General features: G+C 42.7%; 1 protein-coding gene across 3 annotated transcripts in view; it reads right to left on the bottom strand.

The window, feature by feature from the left end:
* Positions 1 to 26,655, bottom strand: part of ATP13A4 (ATPase 13A4) — a 254,996-nt gene that overhangs the window by 210,278 nt on the left and 18,063 nt on the right. For all 3 annotated transcript variants that reach the window (XM_036348289.1, XM_036348287.1, XM_036348288.1), the window contains exon 2: positions 5,805 to 5,978. In XM_036348289.1, coding sequence (XP_036204182.1) covers positions 5,805 to 5,978 — 174 coding nt within the window. The remainder of the gene's footprint in view (positions 1 to 5,804; positions 5,979 to 26,655) is intronic.

The following is a 26,655-nucleotide window of genomic DNA, read 5'->3' as shown; positions in this document are numbered from 1 at the left end:
CACGCTCAGGGTAGGGCCAATTGGGGGGTTGGGGCACCGTCCCCTGTCACACTCAAGGCAGGGTCGATGGGGAGGTTGCAGCACCACCCCCTGTCACGCACAGAGCAGGGCCAACCAGGGGGTTGGGGCACTGCCCCCATCACACACAGAGAAGGGCCCATCAGGGGGTTGGGGCGCCGCACTCTCACACTCAGGGCAGGGCCGATGGGGAGGTTATGGCTCTAGCCCATCACACACAGAGCAGGGCCTGTGTGTGGGGGGGGGGTTGGGGAGCTCCCCCCATCAGGCACAGAGCAGAGCTGCTCAGGGGGTTGGGGCCCCGCCCCCTGTCACACACAGAGCCGCAGGGCGATCAGGGGGTTTGGGCGCTGCCCCCTGTCACGCTGATCCCGGTGCCAGGAGGCATATTACCCTTTTACTATATAGAATAGAGGCCTGGTGCATGGGTGGGGGCTGGCTGGTTTGCCCTGAAGGGTGTCTTGGATCAGGGTGGGGGTCCCCACTGGGGTGCCTGGCCAGTCTGGGTGAGGGGCTGAGGGCTGTTTTCAGGCTGGGAGTGACTGAAATTCTCAACCGCTCCTTTTTTTCTTTTTTTTTCTTTTTTATTCTGGGCCAGCTTTACCTTAGGCCTGCCTCCGCTGCTGAAAGTAGGTTTCTGGCCTTTGCTCACAATGTTACGAATCTGCTGGCTGAAGTCCGGCGGTATTTGTTACAATGTTTCTTAAACTGCCCGCTCAGAGGCCTGCAGCGCAGGTGGGGAGCGTTGGTTTCCTCCTTCACTGAGGCAAGCAAGCCTCATGTTAGTTTCAAGCTGCCTGGCTGCCGGCCGCCATCTTGGCTGACAGTTAATTTGCATATCTCACTGATTAGCCAATGAAAAGGGTAGCGGTAGTACGCCAATTACCATGTTTCTCTTTTATTAATGTAGATATATATATACTAGAGGCCCGGTGCACAAAAATTTGTGCACTCGGGGGGGGGGGGGGAGGAAAGGGTCCCTCTGCCCGGCCTGTGCCCTCTTGCAGTCTTGGACCCCTCAGGAGATAATGACCTGCTGGCTTAGGCCTGCTCCTGGGTGGCAGAGGGCAGGCCCAATCCCTAGGTGCAGTCCCTGGTCGGGCTCAGAGCAGGGCCGATTGGGGAGTTGGGGCGCCGCCCCCTGTCATGCACAGAGCAGGGCATATCAGGAGGTTGCGATGCCACCTCTAGTCACGCTCAGGGTAGGGCCGATTGGGGGGTTGGGGCGCCGCCCCCTGTCACACTCAAGGCAGGGTCGATGGGGAGGTTGCGGCGCCACCCCCTGTCACGCACAGAGCAGGGCCGATCAGGGGGTTGGGGAGCTCCCCCCTGTCACGCACAGAGCAGGGCTGATCAGGGGGTTGAAGAGCTCCCCCTTGTCAGGAACAGAGCAGGGCGGATAGGGAGGTCCTGGCCCCGCCCTCTGTCACACACAGAGCCGCAGGGCGATCAGGGGTTTGGGGAGCTCCCCCCTGTCACGCACAGAGCAGGGCCGATCAGGGGGTTGGGGCGCCGCACCCTGTCACACACAGAGCCGCAGGGCGATCAGGGGGTTGGGGAGCTCCCCCCTGTCACGCACAGAGCAGGGCTGGTCAGGGGGTTGAGGAGCTCCCCCCTGTCAGGAACAGAGCAGGGCGGATAGGGAGGTTGTGGCCATGCCCCCTGTCACACACAGAGCCGCAGGGCGATCAGGGGGTTTGGGCGCTGCCCCCTGTCACGCTGATCCTGGTGCTGAGAGGCATATTACCCTTTTACTACATAGGATAGAAGCCTGGTGCACAGGTGGGGGCCGGCTGGTTTGCCCTGAAGGGTGTCCTGGATCAGGGTGGGGGTTCCGCTTGGGTGCCTGGCCAGCTTGGGTGAGGGGAAGATGGCTGTTTGCAGCTGGTCACACACCCTTTAGGGTGAGGGTCCCCACTGGGGTCCCTGGACAGCCTGGGTGAGGGGCTGAGGGCCATTTTCAGGCTGGCGGGTGACTGAAGCTCCCAACCTGTCCTTTTTTCCTTTTTTTTTTATTCTGGGCCAGCTTTAGCTCTGAGGCTCGGCTCCAGCTATGAGGCCTCCGCTGCTGAAAGCAGGTTTCTGGTCTTTGTTTACCCTTCTGTATTTGAAACAATGTTGCGGTCCTTCTGGCTGAAGCCCAGGGTTTTGTTTAGCTTCTATATTTGTTACAATGTTGCTTAGTGTGCAGCTGAGAGGCTGGCAAGGCAGGCGGGGAAGCTTGTCTCCCTCCGTCACTGAAGCAAGCAAGCCTCCCTGTTTGCATCAGCTGCCTGGCTGCTGGCCGCCATTTTGGCTGGCAGTTAATTTGCATATCTTCCTGATTAGCCAATGGGAAGGGTAGCGGTCATACGCTAATTACCATGTTTCTCTTTTATTAGATAGGATACACACACACACACACACACACACACACACACTAGAGCAGTGATGGTGAACCTTTTGAGCTCAGCGTGTCAGCATTTTGAAAAACCCTAACTTAACTCTGGTGCCATGTCACATATAGAAGTGTTTTGATATTTGCAACCATAGTAAAACAAAGACTTATATTTTTGATATTTATTTTATATATTTAAATGCCATTTAACAAAGAAAAATCAACCAAAAAAATGAGTTCGCATGTCACCTCTGACACACGTGTCATATGTTCGCCGTCACTGCACTAGAGGCCCGGTGCACAAAAATTTGTGCACTCGGGGGGTCCCTCAGGGCAGCCTATGCCCTCTTGCAATATGGGACCCCTCGGAGGATGTCCAACCCTGTGGGGACCCTCACCCTATGGAGGTTTGGCCAACCTGGGTGAGGGGCTGATGGCTGTTTTCAGGCTGGCCACACCCCTTTTAGGGTGGAGGGTCCCCACTAGGGTGCCTGGCCAGTCTGGGTGAGGGGCTGAGGGCCATTTTCAGGCTGGCCAAGCACCCTGGCGACATAAGCTCCCAGCCTCTCCTTTTTTTCTTTTTCTTTTTTTATTCTGGGATTTATTTACCTTCTATAATTGAAACTTTGTTGCCTTTAGCGGAGGCCTGTGGAAAGCTTGGCTTCCTCCATCGCCAGGGGCAACCCACTCCTGCTCACTCCAGCTTCGTGGCCACGGCTGACTGAAAGCAGGTATCTGGGTTTGTTTACCTTCTATAATTGAAATTTTGTTGCTTTCAGTGGAACTCAGAGCTGAGCCATGGCAGGTAGGGAACCTTGGCTTCCTCCATCACTGGAGCAAGCAAGCCTCCTGCTCGCTCCAGCTCCATGGCTGCCGGCCGCCATCTTGGTTGGGTTAATTTGCATATAGTCACTCTGATTGGCTGGTGTGCATGCCTTAAGTTGTAGCGAAAGTATGGTCAATTTGCATGTTTGTCTTTTATTAGTACAGGATATATATACAAGTTTGATAATGAACTTTATAGTTTGCAAATGGCTGTTGGTTGACACATTTTTATTTTTTTCACTCTTACAAGATCTTTCTCTCTCTTTCGCCCCTCTTCATTTTACTTTTACCAACTTCCTTGCCATTTCTTTCATTTTCCTCCCTTCCCTTGCCATTTTCTGCTTAGTTCCTCTTATTTTTATCCGTGTTTTGACTCTGCCAGCAACCTGAGAGAGTATAGCTCATCCAAGCAGATGTTCTCAGATCTGAAGAGTCTGGTGATGCGCTCTGAGAGGCAGAAAGCTTTTCTGAATCTGAGGTGGTTTCTGTTGCAGCAAAAACATCACCCACTGAGAACTAATTCTGGGAAAAGGAAGTACCATGAGGTAGATGTAAGTACTTTTCCAAAACCTCCTTTTATGCCAGCAAATAAGGATCTCATAGGTCCTTAAGTTCATGTGGAGGGGTTGATCTAAGAAAAGATCCCAAATATGTGGTCTTCCATATGTTCTTTTGTCCCAACTTGGAGCTACAGAAAGCAAACCTTCATCTACCTCGGCTCCATGAAGACAACCAGGCTCTGTACAGAAAGACCACTTACAACACTTGGATAAATCGGGATCATTCCCCTTGAGACTATATAAATATATATTGGCTGAACCATAAAGCAAATGTCCAGGCTTCTATTCCTCTCCCAAAAAACCAAGTGTGCTCATTAGCATGAGTTATAACTATCCACAGCGGTGTTTCTCAAAGCATGGTCTTACCAGATGCATTAGCATCAACTGAGAAAGTGTTAAACATGCAAACCTAATTAATTAGAAACTCCACGGGGAGGGCAGTTAATAAATCCTCCAGGTGATTCTGATGCTGCTTGAAGTTTAGGAATCTATGGTCTAAGTACAATTGCATGGGAACAGCTCTGCTCTAGGAGCTAGGATATATGGGACTTATCCTAGTTAAGCCCCTCACCCACCTAGGAAAGCAGTAAATTATATCCCCTCTCCTGGCCCCATTTCCTCACTGGTCAAATGATGAAGTCTTCCTTGGTAAGTACCAGGCACTCTTCCCTTATGCATATTCTGTGACCCTTCATGATAGTGTGAGCCAGCAGTGGTGTAAGGCTCCCACCCCAACCTCATCAATATGACTTGTTCTTACTCCACAATAATCTTGCATTTTTAAAGTATTGAAGCTTATTTTCCAAAAGTCTTTAGTTAAAATACAGTTGACCCTGGGAGGAGGTGCCTCAGTTACCACTTACGTTATGGTTCACATGTCAGCTAGGCTGGGGCATAGAGTAGGTGGTTCTTGAAGCAACCAGGATCCAGAAACAAGGGGTTGGGCTGATGCCAGTGGAGTAAGTCAACAAAGACAGACTTCATCCAATTGCCAAGTTCATTGAGTTCTAGCCCCAACTCTGTTAGATTAAAATGTGGAACATTTTTGCCCAGTTATGAGACTATCTTCTCCTCTTACTGAATTAAATATAATGTTTACTAGAGAGATTTCTGTATACAGAAGAAGCTAACAGCTCAATAGAGGTTTATTTATCAAGAATCTGGTTGTCATTGTGAGTCATATGGGCTGAAGTATTATTTGAGACACTCAGGCAAAAAAGCATCCTCCCTGAGACTGTCCTTTGATGCCTGTGAATAGGAATGTTCACTTTAGTCTTCAGCCACCATTTGTTTATGGAATCCCCAATACGTGCAGGAACTAGGGATACAGCAATTGAGTTAGAAATGATCCCTTCCTTTATGGAGCTGACAATCTGGCAGAAACTATGCACACTGCCTAAGTGTAATGAGTGCTAGGAGGAAGTATTATGGGAGCAAATTTAGAAAAACTCACTTAATGCCAGGATCTTGGGTTAGCAGAGAAAGCCAATGACCTTGGGGACAAGATGGTTACATTTCTTACCCAAGCATATCTGCAGGATGCAACACACTCCAGTCAATAACTGTGGCTCTCTCAAATGAGCAGGGGAAGACAGTATCCTCCTCAGAGGAGTGCTCCTCCTCTCCAACCAACCTCCCCCCTTCCTTCCTCAGAGTCGCCCCAGTGGAGGGGGCTGGGATAGGCATGAATATGTCAGCATGCGGGGGGGGGGGGGGGGTGCGGGGGGGAAGGGTCAATGTGAATTTTGTGGGTTGTAGCCTGACTTAATTACTTCCCACTACCTATTATTTTTAGCTATTAACTGGTAATTTTCTGCTCTAATATTCATATAACTCACACGTTTAAAAGGAATATCCTGTGAAATCCCACAATACACAAATTATTGAATTCTTGGTGAATATGTAAAGGCAAGGCTGTGATGGAATCTGAGGCTGGAGCCTCCTCCTGCCACCTGCTTTGTGCACATTTCTCCACATTATCTAAGCGAAAGGGCCCCCAGGTACAAAACCAAGTACACACTTACTGTTGTCCTTAGCAACACGATGTCTGCTTCTTGCAAGGAGCACGGGACACAATTTGCCCACACATGCCAAGCAGGTTTCCAATAAAACACCAAGGGGAGGATCCCAAATGAGAAGATGGATCCAGCAAGGCAGAGGGTTTTCCGGCAGCCGTGAGTCTTGTAGCCAAATATCTCCTGGGGCAGAACCAAAAGGACCCCAAATATTGGTTAAGCACAATAAGCAACAAATAAACAAATTGGGGTTTTGGTGATGAAACTCGGAGAAAAGAGTAAAGAAGTCAAGCAGGAGGAGGGAAGGACAGGAAGAGGGGTGGAGGGAGTGGAGAAGAATCCCTGACAACGTGTAAGATATGATCACAGGCCTCCAAGAAGTTGCAATATAACTGGAAATTTCAGTTTCTGCAATTTGAGCACCCAGCAGCCCTGTTCCAAGCACTATGCTAGGTGCTATGTTGTCTTATTTGACTCTCACAATTTTTCTCTGAATAGGCTAGCACCCTCATTTCATAAATGATGACACTGAGCTCAGAAAGGCTGAACAGAATGACTTGTTCAAGGCCACATAGCTAAGAAGTTTGGCTGCCAATATTCAAACTCAGGTCTTTTAGCCTCCAATTTTGAACATAATCCACAGCCTTTACAGATATGAACATGTGACAGGTGACAAAAGCACTAGGTGACCCCAGCAACCAGTGATTCCTTTGGCTGGGACCAACAGCCTAGTAGGTAAGAAGGACTAGAGCCAAACCTTGAGTTTGGAGTCAGGATTTTGGTGAAATGCCACCTTGCCTTTGGGAGTTTAGGGTAGAGCTATGCATTCACACCCTCCTCTCATGTTCAATAGCAAAGAGAATTTTACAGAAAGAGGTGGAAAATCATAAAGACTGTTTGGTTTACTTTGATGCCTATAGAGCACCTGCTATGGGCCCTGGAGGATACAAATATGAAAGGGATAAGAGTCTTACTTCTAATAAGTTATAATTTGTGCAAACCTCTTCTTTCCAAGGAAAGCCTGGGACAGAATAGAAAACCACCCCTGAAGTTTATGGCCTCAGTTTCACAGCTATATTCCATGAAGCCATAGGTACATTTTATACTGGTTAGAATGGCTCAAATTGAAAAATAGAGAGTCATGGTTAAAAGCACATTATCTGGACCAAGATACTGTGGGTTTAAAACCTAGCTATGCCACTCATTGGGTGAGATCTTGAAGAACTTATTTAAACTCTTTATTCCTCAGTTTATCATCCATCAAATGGGGGTGGTGATAGTACCCACCTCACAGGATTGATATAAAGCAGGGGTGGGGCACACCTGGCCTGTGGACTGTATAAGGCCTACAGAATTGTTTGGTCTGGCCCTACAAAAGCATTACAGGTAAGTTAATTAAATATTTGACCAAATATAATAGGATAATTTTAAGTTGATTTTCTATGGCCCACAAATGATGGTATAAATATCCAAATGGCCCTTGGCAGAAAAAAGATTCCCCACCCTTGTTATAAAGCTTAAATTAGTTAATATGTGTTAATGCTATGTAAGCACTTACTGCTGCTGCGGTTGCTACTGCTACTATTATTTTACCATTTCCCGAAGTATAGATCTAAAATTCTACCCCCTTGTTTATTGGCATTTAGATCGAAAAATTCCTGGTGTCATTAGTTTTGCTCTTGTTAGAATTGCCTGTTAAGATGACAAGGAGCAAGAACATGCCACTTTAAATCCACCAGCTTCTCTATCTCCCTTGATAAAGATTACATTAGCAGAAAAGGTTCTGTGATTCTTGGCTGAAAGTTGCTTCATGTGTAATTAGGCCCCTCCCTCTCATTAGCAACACGTACAGGTGCTGAATGGCTTCCTTGGGAATGGCCCACATTGCTTTACCTTTAATAAAATGTTCACATTGACTCAGAAGTACAAGCTCTTGATTCAGTTTGCGAAATAGGAAGTCTATCTGACATAAAAACTCCTCTCCCAACCTCAATCGCTGCTCTCCAGAGGCCGAGCCTGAAGCAATGCTTCGTTAATCCACATTGTGCGGGGTCCCAATCCTAAATTCCATGTCTGTCCTGAGTCCATCCTACCATCTTTTCCCATGTGCTTTTTTTATGTTCTGACACTTGAAAATAGATCAACTTCTCCCATCCAACTGAGCCATCTTTTAAAAATATTTAAAAGTTTTCTTATATTGCCATTGAGCCCCATCCAATCTGCCTGAGTTATGCCACTTCTATAGCACAAACCTTCCTGTTACCACACATTCTTTCACAGGCAATGCAGTGAGAACCTCTGTAGTTTTCAGTGTCTTCACGTTCATTATCAAAATTAAGTAAACAGGAATGACTATCCTCATTTTCCAGCTAAGAAAAACTAAAGTTTAAAGTTATTATATGTAATCATAATTATTAGCAACTATTGGGTAACAATGATAGCAGCTAACATTAAGTGAGTACTTAAAAGCACTTCAACAAGCTCTTTACACATTTAGTTTAAAAAATTATTAGATAAAGCTCATCCATAACTCAAAACTGAGCTTCCAGTCTAGACCTTCCCAGAATAAGGAAATAATGTAACTGGCCACTTTCACTCTAAGGCTCTTTTTCATTCATCTCAAATTTCCATTCAATTTAACAACTGTTTTTTAAGTGTCCCCCAAATAGCTGGCACATGTTGGACACAGAGATGAATGAGACCATGTCTCTAGTCTCATAGAAGCTCATTCATTCAATAGGAAGAGAGACACAGAAGTAAATAAGATTAGATAAGGTTAGGCAATAAAAGGGTTATACGGAGGGGTGACTACAAAAATTGTCAACTAGCCCTAACCGGTTTGGCTCAGTGGATAGAGCGTCAGCCTACGGACTGAAGGGTCCCAGGTTCAATTCCGGTCAAGGGCATGTACCTTGGTTGCGGGCACATCCCCAGTAGGGGGTGTGCAGGAGGCAGCTGATCAATGTTTCTCTCTCATCGATGTTTCTATCTCTCTATCCCTCTCCCTTCCTCTCTGTAAAAAATCAATAAAATATATATTTTTTAAAAAATTGTCAACTAGAGAACCAAGATGGTGGCATAGGTAAATGCCCGTACTTACTGCCTCCCACAACCACATCAAAACTACAACTAAAAGACAAAACAGATATCATCCAGAACCATGGGAAGGATGGCTGAGTGGAAGTTTGACAACTAGAAGGAAAGAGAAAAGTGCATTGAGTCCAGTAGGAGGTGCAGAGGTGAGGAAGTGCAGAGGTATGGAGGTGCGCGCAAAAGGGGCTGGCAGCTGGATACACTGTTGTCCTTTTCAAATGGGAGGGAGATGCAAACTCCCTACTGCTCTAAACTTCAGTTCCAGGCGAGACTCTGGGGACCCAAACTCATACAGGGAGAAACTGGACTGTCTGGCATCAGGCCGGAACACGAGGGCAGCTTTCTCTCAGAGGTGCTTGCAGCGTTCATTGTTCCTCCATGGGGCCATGGAACACAGAGACCCAGGGACCTATCAGGGCAAGGCTGACAGCAACCATTGCTGTTTGCACCACCCCTGTGATTCCCTGAGACCACGCCTCACCCAATTTACAACCTCACCCAAGCTGTGCACAGAGAATTTTGCAATGACGGTCTGGCCTTTTGCAACCTAACCTAACAAACTGCAGCTGAGTCAAAGAACCCCAGAGCTTCCAAAAGAAGGCCTAAGGCTCGTCAGCAGCCTGCATTGCTTCACAGCTGCGCCTCATCTGGGCACCTCCAAACCCCAAAGAGAGAAATCTGCAGATCTTTCTGTAGCTCCTGCTGGGTGGCCTCAGGCAGTGGCTGACTTTGCACCTCCTTGGAGAAGAGCCAGTATACCCAGTGGTCAAAGTAAGACCACACTAGATTGCAACCCTTCAGATCCATAAGAGACACACTCAGGGGGCAGACTCAGTGAGCACCAAAGCCCCACTGAAGCAAGTCCTGCGCCATAAGGGTGTTTCCAGCACAGCAGTTCTCCCATTGTAGACACAACTGGTCCTCACAGCTAATTGGCCTGGAGGTCAATTCCTCCCAGTGATATCAACAGCAACCAAGGCTTAACTACAACAAGACTGTGAACCCAGCCCACAAAGGGGTGAACCCAAGAACATTTACCTCAGATGATTGGGGAGGCTGAGCCACTGGGTCTTATAGGACATCTAGCTCACAAAGCTGCTCTATCAACACAGGGAAGCAGCCAAAATGTGGAGACAAAGAAATAGGTCACAAATGAAAGAAATGGAGGAAAGCAAACTACTGGATATAGAGTTCAAAACTATGGTTATAAGGTTGCTCAAGAATCTTCTAGAAACCTCTGAGAAATATAGTGAGACCCTCAAGGATATGAAAAAGGACCAATTAGAAATTAAGCATACACTGACTGAAATAAAGAATAATATACAGAGATCCAACAGCAGACTAGAGGATCCCAAGAATCAAGTCAAAGATTTGAAATATGAAGAAGCAAAAAACACCCAACTGGAAAATCAAAAGGAAAAAAGAATACAAAAATATGAAGATAGTACAAGGAGCCTCTGGGACAACTTCAAACGTACCAACATCTGAATTATGGGAGAGCCAGAAGAAGAGAGAGAACAAGATATTAAAAACCTATTTGAAGAAATAATGACAGAAAACTTCCCCTACCTGGTGAAAGAAATAGATTTACAAGCCAGGAAGCACAGAGAACCCCAAACAAAAGGAATCCAAAGAGGACCACACCAAGACACATCATAATTAAAATGCCAAGGCCAAAAGGCAAAGAGAGAATCTTAAAAGCAGCAAGAGAAAAACAGTTAGTTACCTACAAGGGAGTACCCATACGACTGTCAGCTGATTTCTCAACAGAAACTTTGCAGGCCAGAAGGGAGTGGCAAGAAATATTCAAAGTGATGTATACCAAGAACCTACAACCAAGATTACTCTACCCAGCAAAGCTATCATTCAGAATTGAAGGTCAGATAAAAAGCTTCACAAAGAAGAACAAGCTAAAGGAGTTCATCACCACCAAACCAGTATTATATGAAATACTGAAGGGTATTCTTTAAGAAGAGGAAGAAGAAAAAGGTAAAGATAAAAATATGAACAACAAAGTGACAACAAATACATATCTATCAACAAGTGAATCTAAAAATCAAGTGGATAAAAAATCTGATGAACAGAATAAACTGGTGAATATAATAGAATCAGGGGCATAGAAAGGAAGCGGACTGACAATTCTCAGGGGGAAAGGGTGTGGGAAAAGACTGGACAAAAAATCATACACCTATGGACGAGAACAATGGGGGGTAAGGGCAAGGGGTGGGGTGGGAACACGGTGGAGGGGAGCTATGGGGAGAAAAAAGAGGAACAACTGCAATAATCTGAACAATAAAGACTTCTTTTAAAAAAATGTCACCCAAATGAGGTACTGTTAATAACGCTGGACAACAGGGGTAGATCAGAAGTGTCCCAGGCAAGCCAGGTGAATTCTCCCATAGTTACACCAGAGTATTATTCTGAAAGTTTGCCTGCTCTCAGTCCTGTGGGCACTACACCACCAGTTAGTAGCTCATAACCCATAACCCATTGCCAATTTTCAGTAGAAAAGCTGAAATAATGCAGATAAGGAGTATTCAATGACTGTTTATTGAAGTAAATTGAACTGGACTAACTTAAAGTGAATTGCATTGCCAGGACCATTAATAGATACTAGGTTTAAAATTGCAAAAAATAGCATGGTGCTCTTTATTACCACCCCGTAGCAATTTACATCCTACATTATGGAGTGCCTTCCATCTCCCTGAATATGCTTCAGGGAAATATCCCAGCTACCCCATATCCCACACTCCCTCACCTCCCATAAGAAGGAAGCAATCAGCCAAAAATAGGATATTGGGAAAATGTCAAAAGAATGTGACACTCATGGCAGTATATGTGCATTAGGAAATAACACACCGTGCCTTTCTTTATCCGCCTCTGAACCACAGATGCCTCTCCTCCCTCTGTCCCTGGGTATCTAATCTCTTGTATCTTTAGAGGGCTTCAGCTTTGGCTTCCAGGTGCGCAGGCCTTCTCCTTGACAGAGACCCTGTAGTCAAGAAGTGCAACTGTGTTCCCCAAAGCAGTGGTTTAAACTTTGTCACCAAATAGTGGCCAAAGCCAGCAGAACCCCTGAAGAATTGAAGGACTCTCCCCCCAGAAAAATACACAGAGGCGCATACACATAAACTTCCCCACAGAGATTCAGGAGGTCCCCAGAGTCTAGAGAAGACCCTGCCTTAGGGGGTTCCTGAGGCTGAACCAAGGTGGGTCCTTCACAGTTTAGACTTTAGAGACTGTACTTAACTCAGGGCCTGACACTAAGTAAGCACTTAGTGAGTGGAGAGGCATGATGACAGGGGCTCACAGAAATGCAGGTGAGGGTGAGAGGGTGACGGTAAGAGCAGGGCAGGGGCTGATTCCAAGAAGCTTTACAGGGTGAAATTCCCTGGGGCTCACCAAGTCCTGAGAGTGGCTCTCAGCCTTCTCATCCACGGCCTGCCAGCAGGGAAGACTCAGGTTAATCAGGTCTCAGAGAAGGATGTAATGAGAGAGTGAGATGTATGTACTTAACTGTCCACCAGCCAGATAAATATATGGTAGGTATGAAGACATAAGCAAGCATAGTGCTGAAAATGGGCTCTGGAATCTTCTCTGAGCCTCTCCACCCTGAGTGATATGCCTTCTTTAAACATATTAATTCATTGCATCAAATTACAAACAAAAGCTGTTGGTCTGAAAGCCATTTTTTCTCTTTAAGACAAGTTTGATTTTCTCTACTAGCTTCATTAAATATTTGAAAGTTTAAATAATTCATTTTTTAAAGTTTACCACACTAAAGATGATCTCTTTTCCCTTACTTTGGGTGGGGAGGTAAAGTTTTACTATAATTTCCATGCATTACAACAATTCACCTCATTGTTTACTCCAACTCCAAGCCCTATTCAAATTTCTGCCTCAGTATTTTCTTGTTTTGCACACTTCCTGCTGAAGGACGATTTTCTAAGTGGCCTGTAAGGTAACTGGATTTCTAGGTCCAAGTGAGAAAATTTTAACCTGAATGATATAACCCGGAACCTTAAATTGGAGGCTTAATACAATATGACCTGCTAAGTATTTCTTAAAACTTTAAATTGGTCTTCCTATTATTTTCATATAAATATTCTGATGTCTACTTTTTCTCAAAAATAAATCAGAAATTGTAAGTTCTGGCAGTGTAGCTCAGTTGTTAGAGTATTATCCCCATACACCAAGTTTGCAGGTTGGATCCCTGGTCAGGGCACATACCAATGTTCCACTCATGTTCCACTCATACATGCAATCAACCAATGAATGTATGTATGAGTGGCAAAACAAATCCCCCCCCCTTCATGAATAAAAGATAAAAATAAAATAAATCGGAAATTGTGACCACACTGTACCCACATGCTCACACTGTAAGAATCATTTAAAGAGCACCAAGATATATGTGCATAATCACCTAGGAACTAACCCAACACCATCGAGTGAGAAGAAGCCTGAGGTGTGTTCATACAGGAAGATCTTAAACCGCACTGCAAACAAATCAACTCCCGCATCATGCAGTATGGATGACTCTTAATAATGTAATAACTAGTAAGTGAAACAAGTCAGTGAGAAGAATTACATCAACATGAAAACCTTTTCATAAGGTTAAAAACAACTAGAATTTAAAATATATGTTTTAGGATACAGTTGGGTAAAAGAAAACTCTATGGAAAGGAAAGCAAGGGAATAATGAACATGAGGCAGGACAATGCTTACCAGCACTGGGGCAAGGCAGGGAAATAAGGGGCTACATTGTCAAGTGTAGGTTGTTGTCAAGGTCCCAGCTTGTGCTTGGGGTGGCTGGGTCATCACCTGATGATGAAGAGCACACTAACTAACTAACTGAGAATGCAACGCAGCGTGGGTAAGCAACGACAGTGTGTCATGGATCAAGGGTATCGACAGTCTAATTGTGAGCACTGAAGTCTTAGGGGGAAAGGAAGAAAGAATCAGCCAGAGCAAGTAAGGGATGCTTCCCTTCTAATGAGCAAGTAGGCTCCCTTCCCCATGGCCTTCCCATGCTTTTTATTTCTCTCAACACTGAGGCCATATGTTAGATTCTGTATTCTCAGTTCATACCTGGCCTACTCATTGGAGTTGCCGCCAGTGATTTGTAACCAAACCAAAGGTAATTTTGCCCCCAAATTACATTCGGCAATGGCTGCAGATAGTTTTGATCGTTCTCGTTGGGTTAGAGGTAACTCTGATGAGAAGAGACCAAGGATATTGCTAATTATCCTACAATACAGATGACAGCTGCCCCCCAACCTTCACCACAAAAAATTATGTGTCCAAAACAATGCCATGGTTGATCAGCTTGCTGTAGGTATTTGAGTTTCCCTGATATAACCAAGTGCCAATGATATCATCCCCAGAGAAGAACTAGAACATTTTGATACGAAATCTATAGTAAAAAAGGATTTGCACTTAATGCCAAATGACCACCAAGGTCAGTAGTGGTCAGAGCAACTCATTTTGAAGCTGAGGGAACTGAGGTGCTAAGAAAGAAAAGTGCCCATGTGGTCTGCACCCGCCTCCTTCCTCGCCCTGAGCCACTCTATCTCACTCTCCCGCAGCGACAAGGACTCAGCATTTCTCTGAACTAATGAAGCCCTTTCCTGCCTCAGCATCTTCCCATGGTTGCTATTTCTCTTCCTTTTAAGACTCTTTTTCTAGTAAATGTTTCCTTCTCAGATAGGTTTCAGCCAGTCTCCTATATTTTAATTATAAACCCCTGATCTCACACACCCTTTACAACTACTTCTCTCTGACATTTGCACAACTTGCAATTAGTACTTTTTTCTTTCTTTTCTAACTGTTCCTCTTTTCTGTCCCCACAACAATACTTTAAGTTCTGTCCATTCAAATTTGTTTCCTCCAATGCTGTTTACCGAGCACCTAGTATATTATCTGCAGGTAATCGAAGGTAGATATTTGCTGAATGAGGGAATAAATAAATGAGTGACTCTACTGGAGAAAAGAGGGAAGGAAGAGAAGAAGGGAAAAGGAAAGGAAGGAAACACTCTAAACACTCTTGAACACTCTAAAAATTAAGTCAGTCCACTGTGGTAGGGGGGTAAGAAAATATAAGCAACCCCCAGATACAGCTCTCTGCCTTTGGCCATTAGGAAATGTTAACTAGTTTCATCATTCACATCATACTCAAGATAATCTGTGTGATGGCTACATTTCTTGAACAAGTGTATTTTCTTCCTCCCTATAATCTGTCTCCAGAAGTTCAAAAGTTGCTAAAGTTAAGACTGCATTTCACAAACTTCTTACCTTCCACAGAAATAGACCAAGATCTGGGCTGGAAGGGACAAACTAATTTGGACAGCTGCTGCCCAGGCTCCTGCTCTGGACCAAAAGGTGTGTTCACAATTACCTCGGAATAAGCTGTGCAAATTTCCCAGTCTTATAAAGAAATTTTTTTTAAAGAAGTATTCTCCAATGATGACTACTTAACATCTGTGTCCCATTTTCCATGAACAATGTTGACATTTTTTGAGTGGTGGTACGAATGAGCCTTGAGGGGATCCTTAGGAGTTAAGTGGCCTGCTCACCATCCTCTGTCCCATGGCAGACTGTAAGAAAGTCATTTAACTCCATTTAATTCCTGGCTTTGGAATTCCATTTTGCTCTCATTCGTAGCTTTGGAATGCCACCATTCTGGCCATTGAGTCTCAGTTCTCTTGCCTCAACATTACCACACCCTGAGAAACAGTGAAATGACACCAGTGTCAAGTATCTGGTCCCAGAACCAAGGAACTCATCATAGAAATCTTTAGGTGCTGCATCTCCAGCATAAAGCCCTCAAGGTGTCTTTGCTTCCTTTGTGCCTACTGTGTCTAAGACCACAGGGAAGGCAGGTCTCCTGGAGATGAATTTCCCACCCTCGAGGGTCTGACAGGAAAGATGATGAGTTGAAAAATAAGTTAATTCAGAGCAGAACACATTGTCATATGTTTTCAGGGAGGAGATGTTATTAGTTTCAAATGATAAAGCTGCACTACTAAGATGAGGAGAAACTTTTCAGGAGAATTGCTACCTGGGTGAACTTGCAACGAATTGCTGGAATGTCAATAGTTGCATAAGGGGAGTCGGAGAGAGGGCTTGCCAGATGGAGGAACTAGCCTTCAGCAAAGTTGCAAAATCTGAAAACATGGAGTGTATTGAAGGACAAAATGTCAGTTTAAGGTATTACAGGTTAATGCATCATTGTGTTACAAGGAACTCATGGCCAAATAATGCACTTTTCAGTGGCACTTGGGGATTCTTAAACACATAGACCACTCCAGCTAGCCATCGGGGCAAAAGAGTTTGCTGAGCCCTTAGAAACCACACCTCCACTTCCCCCTCTAGGTGGGCCTCTCATGGCTTCCCTAGAACTGGTGCCTTTGGACGAAGTCGGGATCAGAGGTGCCACTGCCTCTGGACACTCTGACTGGGCAGCAGTCTAGCTATGGAGGCAAGATGGACAGACATGCTTGGGATATTAGTGTCCTTTGACTAATCAGGGTTTCCTTTTCTCAGCCCAGGAGGTTATCAGCCTGGGCTGAGGAAACTCCTCCTTGTCACATGGGTTGGCAGCAAGGTAACACTCTGCCCTGGGGATAATTGTCCACTTGGCTGAAGCTCATGAAAACACACTGTTCATGTGAATACTTACTTCTTATCATGTCTCACTCATCCTAAATATATATTTTCCATATTCTGCTTTAATCCTCATAATCCCATAAGGAAGACAACATCAGCTGTAGGTGAGAAATAAGGAAGGTGAAGTTCAAGGAAGTTAAGGAGTGTACCCAGAGTCACCCTGCTGGTAGGTAACAGAGCCAGATTCTTCCTACTTAACTCCTTCTGCCCAAGAAGGCTGCCTCTCCTCAGGGCACTCCCTCTTCAGCTCTCTGATATTATCATCTGGCAGGTGTCCAGGGGGACAGTACTTGAACTTGTGCTGATTGCTTACATTTGAACTAAAGAATATGCTGCCCAGACAGGTTCTTAGGTTCCTTTAAACAGGTTTTCACAAGCTTCAAACTGCAGAGTGAGAGGGTATGGGCAAGAGGGACTCCACCCAGCAACCAGATGGTGGTTTCTACAAGTAACATTTTAATCTTCTGATCCGGCAATCTTGGGCCAGAGGCATTTCCTAGGTTCTCACATGATGCTGAAATTAAAACCTTTTTTTGCTGGTGATGTCTGAGAAATGTAAGACAGGCAGAGCACACACCGGTCAGTATCTGGGACTACCATCCCCATCCCGTCTGGGAGCTTACTAGCTGCCCTGACCTATTCTCAGAATGAAGAGCTGAGACAAGGCAGAACAAGAGAAAGGCCACATTTAAAGATGGCTTCAAGACCTGATTCTGCCACTTACTGATTGTATTGTCAGGAAGTCACTGTCCCACTGAAAAAAATAAGAATACTAGTGCCTACCTCACAAAACTGTCATGATAATGAAATGGGTTAGTAGTGGCGAAAGTGTTGTTCAAATATATGCTGTTCTTATGAGGGCAATTAGACTAAAGGCTGATTAAAACACTCTCGGTGACACCCTGGCATGTCTGGCCTCCATATTCAGATCAGTTCCCGGAACACACAGTATAAAGTATCTGCCCAGTACTCTCTAGCACAGTGGTTCTCAACCTTCCTAATGCTGCGGCCCTTTAATACAGTTCCTCATGTTGTGGTGACCCCCAACCATAAAATTATTTTTGTTGCTACTTCATAACTGTAATTTTGCTACTGTTATGAATTGTAATATAAATATCTGATATGCAGGATGTATTTTCATTGTTACAAATTGAACATAATTAAAGCATAGTGATTAATCACAAAAACAATATGTAATTATATATGTGTTTTCCGATGGTCTTAGGCGACCCCTGTGAAAGGGTTTTTCAACCCCCAAAGGGGTCGCGACCCACAGGTTGAGAACCACTGCTCTAGCACATCATGCTATTTTAAATCTCTAACTGGTATTTTTCTAATTTGTTTATTTTTTTAGGAACAGTTACTAGAATGTGAGTAGGTCTGTCTTATTCATTGCTGTAATTCTGGAACACAGGAGAACAATTCCTGACACATAGTAGGCTCACAAATATTTTTTTAGTGAATAAATGTCTCTGATTACGTTACAGGGATTCCAATCTAAGGAAGTAGATTGGAATATTATTAGACTGGTAAACAGAGAAGCCAAAAATTACCATCATAGATGGTAAGCATCTGGTGGAACTTAACAAACATTCAAACATCATTTTGCAGAAAACAGAACTGAGATCTTAAGACAATTTTCAAAGGAACATGTAGAGAGAAACCATAGGAAAAACAATGATCTCCTTCCGAAGTCACACTTCCACTCTTTGATCAATGGGGAATTTATCTTGGCAATAAATTGTATCCCCAAGTATTATTTGTCTTTATTTCCTTACCATAGGATTTGTCATTTACCATAGGATTTTAGAAATGAAGGAGGGAGGAGGATGCTGTCACGAACTCTGAGGGAAGGAAGGGTCAGAGATGATCTGGTTCTGCATTTCTTTTACACCATGAAACTCTCACACCTCCAATTTAGCAAACTTTACTTCCTGGGGAAGCCTGTTCCATTTTCAGAGAGCCCTATTAATAATTATACCACATGCCAGCTCCCTCCCACTCACCACACGCATGCCCACACACAAATCCTGCCTTTTCCACCAGAACAGTTCCATTTTTATCTGTTAAAGCAACATAAAATCAATATAAATATATTGATCTTTTATTACAAGTTTATATCTAAACAAGGGCCTGTGTAGATAAAATTATCTTGAAAATCACTATCTTACCAATCTCTCTTGTTGAGAAGGCCTGAAATATTTTTCATATAATGAAAGTAGATGAAAAGTATTCTATAAAACAATGGTTACCGTGCTTTTCTAGAATACAAAGCCCTTTCTTTTTTAAAAAAATTCTTTATTGTTGAGGGTGTTACATATGTCTCCTTTCTCCCCCCATTGACCTCTCCCCGCCCCTTCCACCCCCCAGCACAGGCCCTCACCTCCCTACTGTCTGTGTCCATTGGTTATGCTTGTATATGCATGCATACAAGTCCAAAGCCATTTCTTAACATTGCTGGTGAAAGATAAATTGTTAAAAACCACTTTGGAAAGCATTTTTGCATTATAAAATAAGGCTAAAGGTATGCATACTGGGTGATCCAGCAATTTTGCTTATATCTTCTCTACAGAAATGTGTGGCCATGTGCACCAAGGGATGCAAGAAAGAAAGATTCAAAGCTGAAAACAATCTAAAGTCCAGAAACAATAAAACTGACTTTTTTTAAAAGTATAATCTTACATTAATATATTCTGACACAATGAATATGAAAAAATTTATAATTTCGTGCAATAATATGGATACATCACACAAACATAAGCAGAAAAATCAAAACAGAAAAGAATACAATCAATGTGATTACAATCATATACACTTCAAAAATATTGTTATTGGATGCACACAAATTCAGAAAAATACTTATTTAAAAGCAAAAAATAAAATTACAAAAGTCTGGGTTGGGGAAGGCAACAGAGATGTGTTGTAGTTAGGGAGGGCCCCAGGAGAAGTTCTGGAATGCTAGCAGTATTTTATCTTCAACTTAGGCAATGATCATAAGGGTTTTGATTTATTATTAAATTAGAGGCTCGGTGCATGAAATTCATGCAGAGATGGGGGGCACTCAGCCCGGCCTGCATCCTCTTGCAATCCAGGATCCCTCAGACATCCCTCTCACAATCCAGGACCACTGACTCCTAACCGCTCACCTGCCTGCCTGATCACCCCTAACCACTCTGCCTGCCTGCCTGCCTGCCTGATTGCCACTAACTCCTCTGCTTGCCTGCCTGAACGCCCCTAACTGCTCACCTGCCTGCCTAATCACCCTTAACCATTCTGCCTGCCTGATGACCCCTAACCACTCACCTGACTGCCTCATTGCCCCTGACCACCTCTGCCTGCCTGCCCGATCACCCCTAGCCACTCAGCCTGCCTGCCCAATCGCCCCTAACTGCGTGCCTGCCTGACTGCCTCTGCCTTGGCCCCCACCACCACGGCTTCATCCGGAATGACATCCGGAAAGCCATTCGGCTGTCCAATCTAATTAGCATATTATGCTTTTATTATTGTAGATTATTTGTATATATTTTTTGCACATTTACATGACATTTCAAAAAATATTACATATTATTAACTGATATATTACTACTTCTGCTTATGGGAATTGTATTAATGCTTGCTGGGCATACAAACCCTTGGGCCCATAGCAATAACCCTAAGACTTGGCCCACAGGTTTGCAAACCCTGGTATAGGAGGGAAAAAAAAGAGCCTTGGCTTGGAGATAAGGAAGCCTTGGATCTAGTCTGAACTCTGGTCCTATTAAACAATCCCTCTCCCCTCTCTGGGCCTCAGTTTCTCCATTGGCAACTGAGAAGGTTGAATTATATGATCTCTTGAGTCCCTCTAAATTTTGATACTCATAGTTCTTGTAACAATAGAAACCTCCCCAATATCCCCTATATGACAGCCTTCCACCCTCTCATGGGTGCACATCTAAGGTCATAAATCCCTTCCATGAAGATTCCTGCCTCCACTCAAAGGCCATGCCCATGGCCTTCACTCAAGCTTCAACATGCTTTTAAGGAAAAATAAAGAGTGGTTTCTATTGCACCATTTGTGCAAATTGGTGCCTGTATAGTATGCATTCCCATCCTCCTGCCCTCCCCATCCCCCTCTGCGAAAGACTGAGAATGCCACATGCAGGAAGCCCCATGCTTGACTCCGAGAATGGGTGCTAGCATGCCATTGTGTGACGCCCTGGCCACTATGCCATATTTATCAACTAAGGATCAGAATCCTCCAGAGTGACAAAACTACTTGATTCATTTCTATAACGGGTATTCAGACTTGAGCGTGGTCTTGGGGAAGGTTTCTCTGATTCTGTAATGACAACATCAAGCCACCATGCATGACTCTGGTTTTCACTGATAGAAAAGGCGTCCCCTTCTCTGCTAGAAAATTTCAAACCAATGAACAGACGTGGAAGACGGTAAAATTAAATAGGTGATAGGGAAATGGTGACTTATTAAGAATGGAAATTTTTTGGGAAAATCATGAGCCATAAGGAAGACTAAAATTTCTCCCTTTTTCAAATATTTGGGATGCCACACCCAACTGATGCAGGGTAATTCAGGACATTAAATGCTAGGCCAGATAGTTATGCCATTATCTCGGGTTTTTTGTGATTTATTATTAGAGAAGCAATGCAAGCACATTTTAAAGATCAAAAAATCAAAGTACAAATAAAAACATTACATTCCCATAACCCAGCAATCAGCACAATTAACAATTTACTGAATAAATGTTTTTTCTTTTACTGAAATGAAACCAAATGATAAATGCTATTTTACAATCCATTTTTTCATTCAGTAGCTTCCATTTTTCCAGGTTAGTGAGTTTTTATGTCAACTAATACCCAAACCATATTCAAAGTTCACCAATAGATCTACTAATAGTTACTACAACTGTTTTTTCCAAACTAGCCTGGCATTACTCTATTTCTTAATTATGATGGTTGATGAATGTTCACCCTATAATTATTCATTAAGATGTACAAAAATATTTTGTGCACTTTTATATACATGTAATATATAACATCAATATATATAATAATACATTTTATAATAAGTGTCACACTAATTTAATTATCATTGTAATTTTTCTGATTCTTTTAATATAGCTTTTTCCCTATTTCATGAGAATGATTTAAGGACCACTAGTTCTGTAAGAGTCCACATGCTAAAAGCTACCCCCGCTCCACTATTTCAAAAACAACAAACAACCTAATCACCAATTGCTTTTTTTTCATGCTTTTTTTTAAAAAAAAAAAATAGTAACATTTACTCCAAAGGAAAATACTTTTTTAAAGATATATAAAGTTTTTTTTATAAATAATGTAATCATTTCTCTGTATATTTGTATATCAAATCATCACATTGTATACCTTAAACTTATACAATGCTATGTGTCAATTATAGCTCAATAAAGCTGGAAAAATATAAAGCCTATAAGAAAAAAAACTTTAATTTTTGTTTTATTTTGCATTCTAATAAAAGTGATATAATTTTGTGTCAATTTAAATTTGATTCTAAACCAAATACCAGGTAAAAGGGATTTTCTTAGCACAGTGCCTCCATTTTCTTTTTCATATAATGACACCCATATTCTGACAATATTTGCATAGTGCAGACCAGATAAAAAGATGAGGCTGTTTTAATCTGGGGGGAGGGGTGTCAATAGTTTAACATTCTAATAAGGACCCCTGTAATTCATCTATAAAACCCCGGTGGTATCCAATCAGTCTCAGTCAGGTAGTCTCACCTTATCCTATATGTATAGCAAAACAATACCTTTCTCTTTTCTTATTTCCCTCAGCCTAATCAGAGTCGTTGTCTGGCAAAGTGTACCTAAAATGAGTATGCCCTATAACTATTCACGATTCCTAGAAATAGTCTCTCTAATCCACCAGTATACCTTTATTCAAGCAGGGGTGGGGTTTTTTGTTTGTTTTTTGCATAATTTTGCTTCTGTGCTTGTTTTGCAAATGCTATCCCAATCTCATTATTTTCTCTTCAAGAAAAACATCTATCCTAACAATTTTTAAAAGCACGACTCAATTAAAACTTTCTCTATGAAGCCTCCTCAATAAGTACTTATCTTAAGTTTATCCACACCCTTCTTTCTCTCTGAATCATCACCACTAGTTTTATGACTTAAAACTCTAAAAAATTCCCTTTAATATTCTCCCCCTCTTCTCTCAACATCTAATTAGTTCAAGGTCTATTTTTTTTTGCAAATATTCATAGGAGTTTTATTTGTAATAAGCCAAACCTGGGAATAACCCAAACTGTAGACAGGTCAATGGATAAACAAAGTAATTATCCATAGAACACAGTACTACTCACCAATAAAAATAATTAACTATTCACATAGCATTATTGTAGAATCTCAAAATAACTGTAGCATGGAGAAACCAATAGTTTTTAAAGAGTATACTAGTACACCTTATGATGCCTAAAATTATCAACTAATATATTATAAAGGAAGATAAATCAATGAATGCCTGGAGGGCTAGGGAAGGCAGGGAGAGATTATATAAGGATAGGAGGTAAATGCAGGGTGGGGTAAAAGTAGGTAAAGATCTATTGTTTGTGTCTCTGATATTTCTCAAATCAGTCTCCTCTGGCACATCTCTGATACTGTTGCTTTATTAGTTCAACCTGTATTCTTTCTAAACTCACTGCAGAAGCCGCGTTTTCAGTCCCACCTCTCTACACTGTTGTCTGCACTGCTACAGAGTTCTGACATGATTGCAATTCCTTGTAAAGTGACCAGGGCTGAAGGGTTTCTTAGAATGTAGGCTGTCAGTGCTAATGCCTAGAAAGTCCAGGCAAACCAGAATGGTTGACGACCTACTCAAAACTGATAAATACCTTTAGAATGGCAAGACAAGTTCTTACTCATCTTCCCACACTATCTCTGTTTTTCCTGTCCCACATACATAACACCTGCAACACAGGCTTTGCCAAGCTACATTCAGTTCTCTGAATGGAATGTGCTTTGTTTTTTTATGTCTCAGTACCTATGTACATTGTGTCTCCCTGATTTAGAATGTCTTTTGTCTTATCTAGGCTCTGGTAAACCCCTATTCATCCATCTCGATGATTCTTTTCTATTGGCACTTTTTTACTGAAGTCATCTAGGAATTGGCTGCTCTCCTAGCACCTTGCATGTACTACTGTCATAACACTAGCCCACTGAACTCTATTCTCCACCAGGTATTGAGCTCTAGGACTTTTCTTTGTATGCCTAATATCTAGCACAGGGATTCACACATAATAAGTGCTCAATAAATAAGGAAAGGAAGAGAGGGAGGGGGCCCATTTCCCTAGATCAGTTACCTTCTGTGTAGAATTCATGCAAATTTGAGTTAGTGGAATAAAATGTTGCCTCCCCAAACAATAATATACTATTAGCTCCTTGAGGTCAAGAACTCAGCTTTATCTATCTCCACTGCCTCCACAGTACAGAGACTGACTCATTACCTTGGTTCAGTTGATATGATCTGGCTATTGTCAAAGACAGAAAAGATGAGTGACCCGAAGGCCTTTGTTAGAGGACATATCAAGAGAGACTGCAAGGATATGTAAGTGTGGTCCAGAGGTGATAGAGAGCGACCCCTGCCTGAGTGTGACTGCCATGTACTTACCGTTACAGAAATTACTTTTTCTCTAAGGGGAAAATTATTTATTGCTAAGTAAATAGAAGTGTAGAGAACTAGAATTTTCTATCTAAATTAGGCTTTGGAAACCTTGGAGACAACTCTACCATCAACTGGGTTCTCTGCCTACTGAGAGGAAAAGAGTCCTTGCTCAATGATCATATAGTCCCTATTTGTAAGCCATAACTAAATACCTATACCAATATGCCTAAATGTGAGACTACCAACCACATACATCAGAATCACATGAGCATGTTTTAAATGCCACCACCCCATCAAGGCATTTCCAGCTCAGCATCCCAGCTGATTCTTATGCACACTGGCATTTGGGAACTGCTGATCTATATAGTGAAGAAGACTCTGCTTTTGGACAAGTAATATTTCTTCTGTTAAATGAGTGTTAAAATGATAACTACCTCCTGGTTTGATGTGAGAATTAAATAATATGTTGCCTATAAAGTGCTAATATAATGTCTATATATGACAAGTTATCAGTATATAGTAACCAATTCTGTTCCTAGACTTTGAGTTCCTGGGTAAAAAGAACAGATCTTTTTTCATCCTTGTAGTGACCTTGGCATTTTAGCATCCAATATAAAGACTTAAAGAGAATAGGCCCCCAACAAATTGAATTACACCAAACTTTGATCTTGAATAAGATTGGAAGAAAAACTTAAAACAGGATGTCATTTTTATTTAAATTGGCCAAGGTCTTTGGTGGGTGCTAAAGGTGATGGAAGAGAATTACAAGGACATTCTGATACAATGTTGGTAGATCACTTCCATGAAGCACAAACTTTCTGGAAAGCAATTCAGCAAAATGTTTAAGAGTCTTAAAAGTATTTATAATTTTCACTGTAGCGATATAATTATTATTTCTGGGAATCTCTCTTAAGGAAATAATATGAATAGTAAAATATGCACAGGCACTGGAAAGGACTTAATTGTTTAGCATTAGGAGAATGGTTAGGTATATGTGACACCTCCACAAAATGGAATTTCATTCAGTCATCAAACTGAAGTTTACAATCAAATTTTAATGACATAGGACAGTGGTCTGCAAACTGTGGCTCGCGAGCCACATGCGGCTCTGTGGCCCCTTGAGTGTGGCTCTTCCACAAGATGCCACGTGCGGTCGCGCATGTACAGTGCAACTGAAACTTCGTGGCCCATGCACAGAAGTTGGTATTTTGTGGAAGAGCCACACTCAAGGGGCCAAAGAGCTGCATGTGGCTTGCGAGCCGCAGTTTGTCGACCACTGATATATAGGGGAATATTTATAATGCTTTAAGTGAATAAAAGCATTTTTAGTTTAAGTCCAATAATGTAAAGGAAATTAAAAAAAAAAAAGCTTGCAGAAAATACATGAAATATTAGCAATGATAGAACCCTGGGTGATATTTATTTATTTTCTGATACTTTTTTTATGCTTTTCTTTCAAAAATTTATAAAATAGTATGTATTTTAAAGTTGAGACAGAAAGTAATACTACTTTTAAAAGTAAATGAGACTTTTACTTCTAGAAACATGAAGTAAACTTACTTTTTCTTCTTCGTCCCAATATGTTCAACTAAAATCCTCAGATATTATATAGAAAAAAGACATAAAAAGACTCTAAATGGTGTAGAAAAGGTAAATTGGCTAGGGAACTTGGGAACCAAGGAACTAATGATACAGTGATGAGTTCCTTGATTTGGGATTTATTTTTTTGTTTGTTTGTTTGTTTGTTTGTTTGTGTTTGCTTGCCTCATTTATGGCTTGGAGCAGAATAAGCTAGCAACCTGAAAACAGGAGCAGACAAAACACAAACACACCAAAAGGCTGATCTGTCTAGCCAAATGACCAAGAAAGGGTCCAAAGTTCACACAAGAGAAATGTGGCTCCACCCCACCTATAACAGCAAAAGCCAAGTGAGGAGTATAGACTGCTTTCCTCGTCATGTTGTAAAGAGGCACCTCAACCTACTTCAAGGATTATGTCAGAGATATCTAAGTAAGAATCTGGGACTTTCATCTCCACCAACTAGCAACAAGCACCCTTCCCCCTGTGGTGTCAGTGGAAAATATGTGGAGCCTGACCTCCACTCCCAATCAGCAGTAACAAAGCTCACCTCACCCTCCATGCTGGGGTTTTGTCAGAGGAAGTCTAGTGGAGAGTCAAGACTTTTTACTACCACCTGGCAATAACAAGACCCCATCCTAAGACATCAGTGGAGACCAGGTGGGGAGTAGTGAGGCACTCCCAGTCCTCCAAGCCAGAGAGGTATAACTGAGGTGTAATAGAAAACTGGGCCCAGCCGACATGGCTCAGTGGTTGAGTATCGGACGATGAACCAGGAAGTCACGTCTCAATTCCTAGTCAGGGTACATGCCCAGGTTTCGGGCTTGGTCCCCAGTGTGGATTGGGCAGGAGGCAGCCAATCAATTATTCTCTCTCATCATTGA

The sequence above is a fragment of the Myotis myotis genome, unplaced genomic scaffold (genome assembly GCF_014108235.1).
Source record: "Myotis myotis isolate mMyoMyo1 unplaced genomic scaffold, mMyoMyo1.p scaffold_m19_p_2, whole genome shotgun sequence".
NCBI lineage: Eukaryota > Metazoa > Chordata > Mammalia > Chiroptera > Vespertilionidae > Myotis > Myotis myotis.
Note: the sequence above shows the minus strand (reverse complement) of the source record. Positions and strands in the feature narration are given on the sequence as shown.